Below are 2,012 nucleotides of genomic sequence, written 5' to 3'. Positions count from 1 at the left end.
TTTTTTTTTTTTTTTTAAAAATACAGCGGTGTGTGCGCAGTTAAAGAAACTGTATCCGGGAATGTGTTGATAAGAATGTGTGCTGTTTAAGAAAATGCTTCTGATGTTCTGTGACTAAATAGTTTTGTATTTGTTTCTCTTTTTACAGTTCAGCTAAACTCTCCAATGATCTCCTGGATCTGCAACCAGATTTCACCTCCTCTGCGCAGGGTGCCGCAGCTGCCTCTGGAGGTGCTAGCGCATGGGGCGGTAAGTCAAATATATGATTTTAACTATTGGAATTTGAGATTTGTCTAAAAATGTTACATTTGTTAGGTCCTGTTGGATACAGGCAAAATGCAAACGGGCCTAACCTCTTCTCCATTTATTTAAAGAACTACATCTCTTGGTGCGTTAATTATGGTAGAATGATCAATACTACTGTCCAGATTGTTCCACATTTTTTAATAGCACTGTTGGACTATAGTGGGTAAAAGACATGGATCTGTTCTGTAGAGCCAGGTTTTAATATCGTGCACTGATACTTGTCCAAAAGCCTGAAACAGTGTACAAGTTTGAGATGTCTGGCTCTGTAATTTTGGGGGGTGTATGTATTATAAACCAGGACACCCCTTAACATAGAATGACTGGTCTTCCTTTAATTTCTATTTAACTTTTTTATATTTGCACATGTGCTTAAGTTTGCTGATATTGCATGTACTTTAAGATGGAAAAGACATCTAGAACAGACATATTTAAAACTGTACTAGTTGTAACATCTGCATATTTTACATATTCTTGTTTTGTGCCTATTGCCAGGCTGTTATTTGGCATCCTTGATTTGCACATCCTCTGTCATTTGCCTGTCTGCAGCAATTAGATACTATGCAAGGGGAAGGAGGTTTGTAAAATGTGTCGTGCAGTCTCGTATCAATCTGTTCTCAGGGTGACCCATATGCAAGCTAATATTTGAAAGAGGTATTGCTTGCTGCAGTCGTAAAATAGAAGGGTTAACTCAGAATGACAGCCATGTTGGAGATAAAAGACATGGTTCCAACAGACAAACAAGGCAGATCTCTAACCTTTCATCATTCCCAGTGACAAATCTTTGTATAATAAGCACTCCGAAGTACTTGTTTTCACTCATGAATTAGGGCACATACTCTTTGTTGCAAGAGATAATTGAATTGGTTTATTTACTTTCAAATATCCGACTATCTGCCATAAACATTCTGGTGACCGCAATGTTAAAGTGCTCCTGATTTTGTGATTTATTTTGGGCCATTTCAGATACCTCAGGGGGACAATAATACTAAGCACCTCAGGCAGCTTACACAGAGAGTTTTCAGCTTGTTGGCAGCCTTTCTGTAATCTGGCCCATTAATATTTAGAAGTGGGAAGGAGAGAAGTACTGTATGTGACTGATGTCACACAAAGTGCTTGAAAAACTTGCTTGATGATTGGATGGATACTAGTCTTGTTATGTAAATATGACAGATTTCCTATTGTTAATGGGTGATATTTGCTTCTCTGTAGCCTCTCTGTCTTAATTTGCCATCTCACTAAAAATGCTGCAAACAGATCACTCATACGAAGAGCAGAAACCACACAGTATAGCTACTATCCCATGACTGCTTAACAGTCTCTTGGATTAGGCATTGTAGCACATGTAATTCAACTGAAGAATGTTTTTTTTTTTTGTTCCTGCTATCTGAAGCTACTCAGACATTCCATGTTGTACCACAGTTGTTCAGGTTTTTTTGTTTTGCCCCTGCTCCTCATAGACATTGCAAGTGAAAGAGTGATTTTCAATGAGATTAGGAAATGGAAAGGGAGCAATCAATCTGACAGGTTAAACCTCAGGCTATGCTACTCCCAGTGTCATCTGGGGCAAAGGCCTCAGAGTTGCGCCCCCCCTCCCAGGGGGAAGTTCTTCATCACACGCCCAGTGGCACCCTCCTAAAGCAGGACCCAGGGCACATGCCCCCCCCCCCCCCCCCCTCACTCCCCGCTCCTCACCGCGAGGCCACCCT

General features: G+C 40.7%; 1 protein-coding gene across 8 annotated transcripts in view; it reads left to right on the top strand.

Moving 5' to 3' along the window:
- SNAP91 (synaptosome associated protein 91) overlaps positions 1 to 2,012 on the top strand; it is a 100,156-nt gene that overhangs the window by 65,518 nt on the left and 32,626 nt on the right. For all 8 annotated transcript variants that reach the window (XM_018560872.1, XM_018560873.1, XM_018560876.1 and 5 more), the window contains one exon: positions 149 to 249. In XM_018560872.1, the coding sequence (XP_018416374.1) occupies positions 149 to 249 (101 nt within the window). The remainder of the gene's footprint in view (positions 1 to 148; positions 250 to 2,012) is intronic.

The sequence above is a fragment of the Nanorana parkeri genome, unplaced genomic scaffold, assembly GCF_000935625.1.
Source record: "Nanorana parkeri isolate BGI_ZX_2015 unplaced genomic scaffold, ASM93562v1 scaffold483, whole genome shotgun sequence".
NCBI classification, from domain to species: domain Eukaryota; kingdom Metazoa; phylum Chordata; class Amphibia; order Anura; family Dicroglossidae; genus Nanorana; species Nanorana parkeri.
The sequence above is the reverse complement of the archived record's forward strand: the minus strand, read 5'-3'. Positions and strand labels throughout refer to the sequence as shown.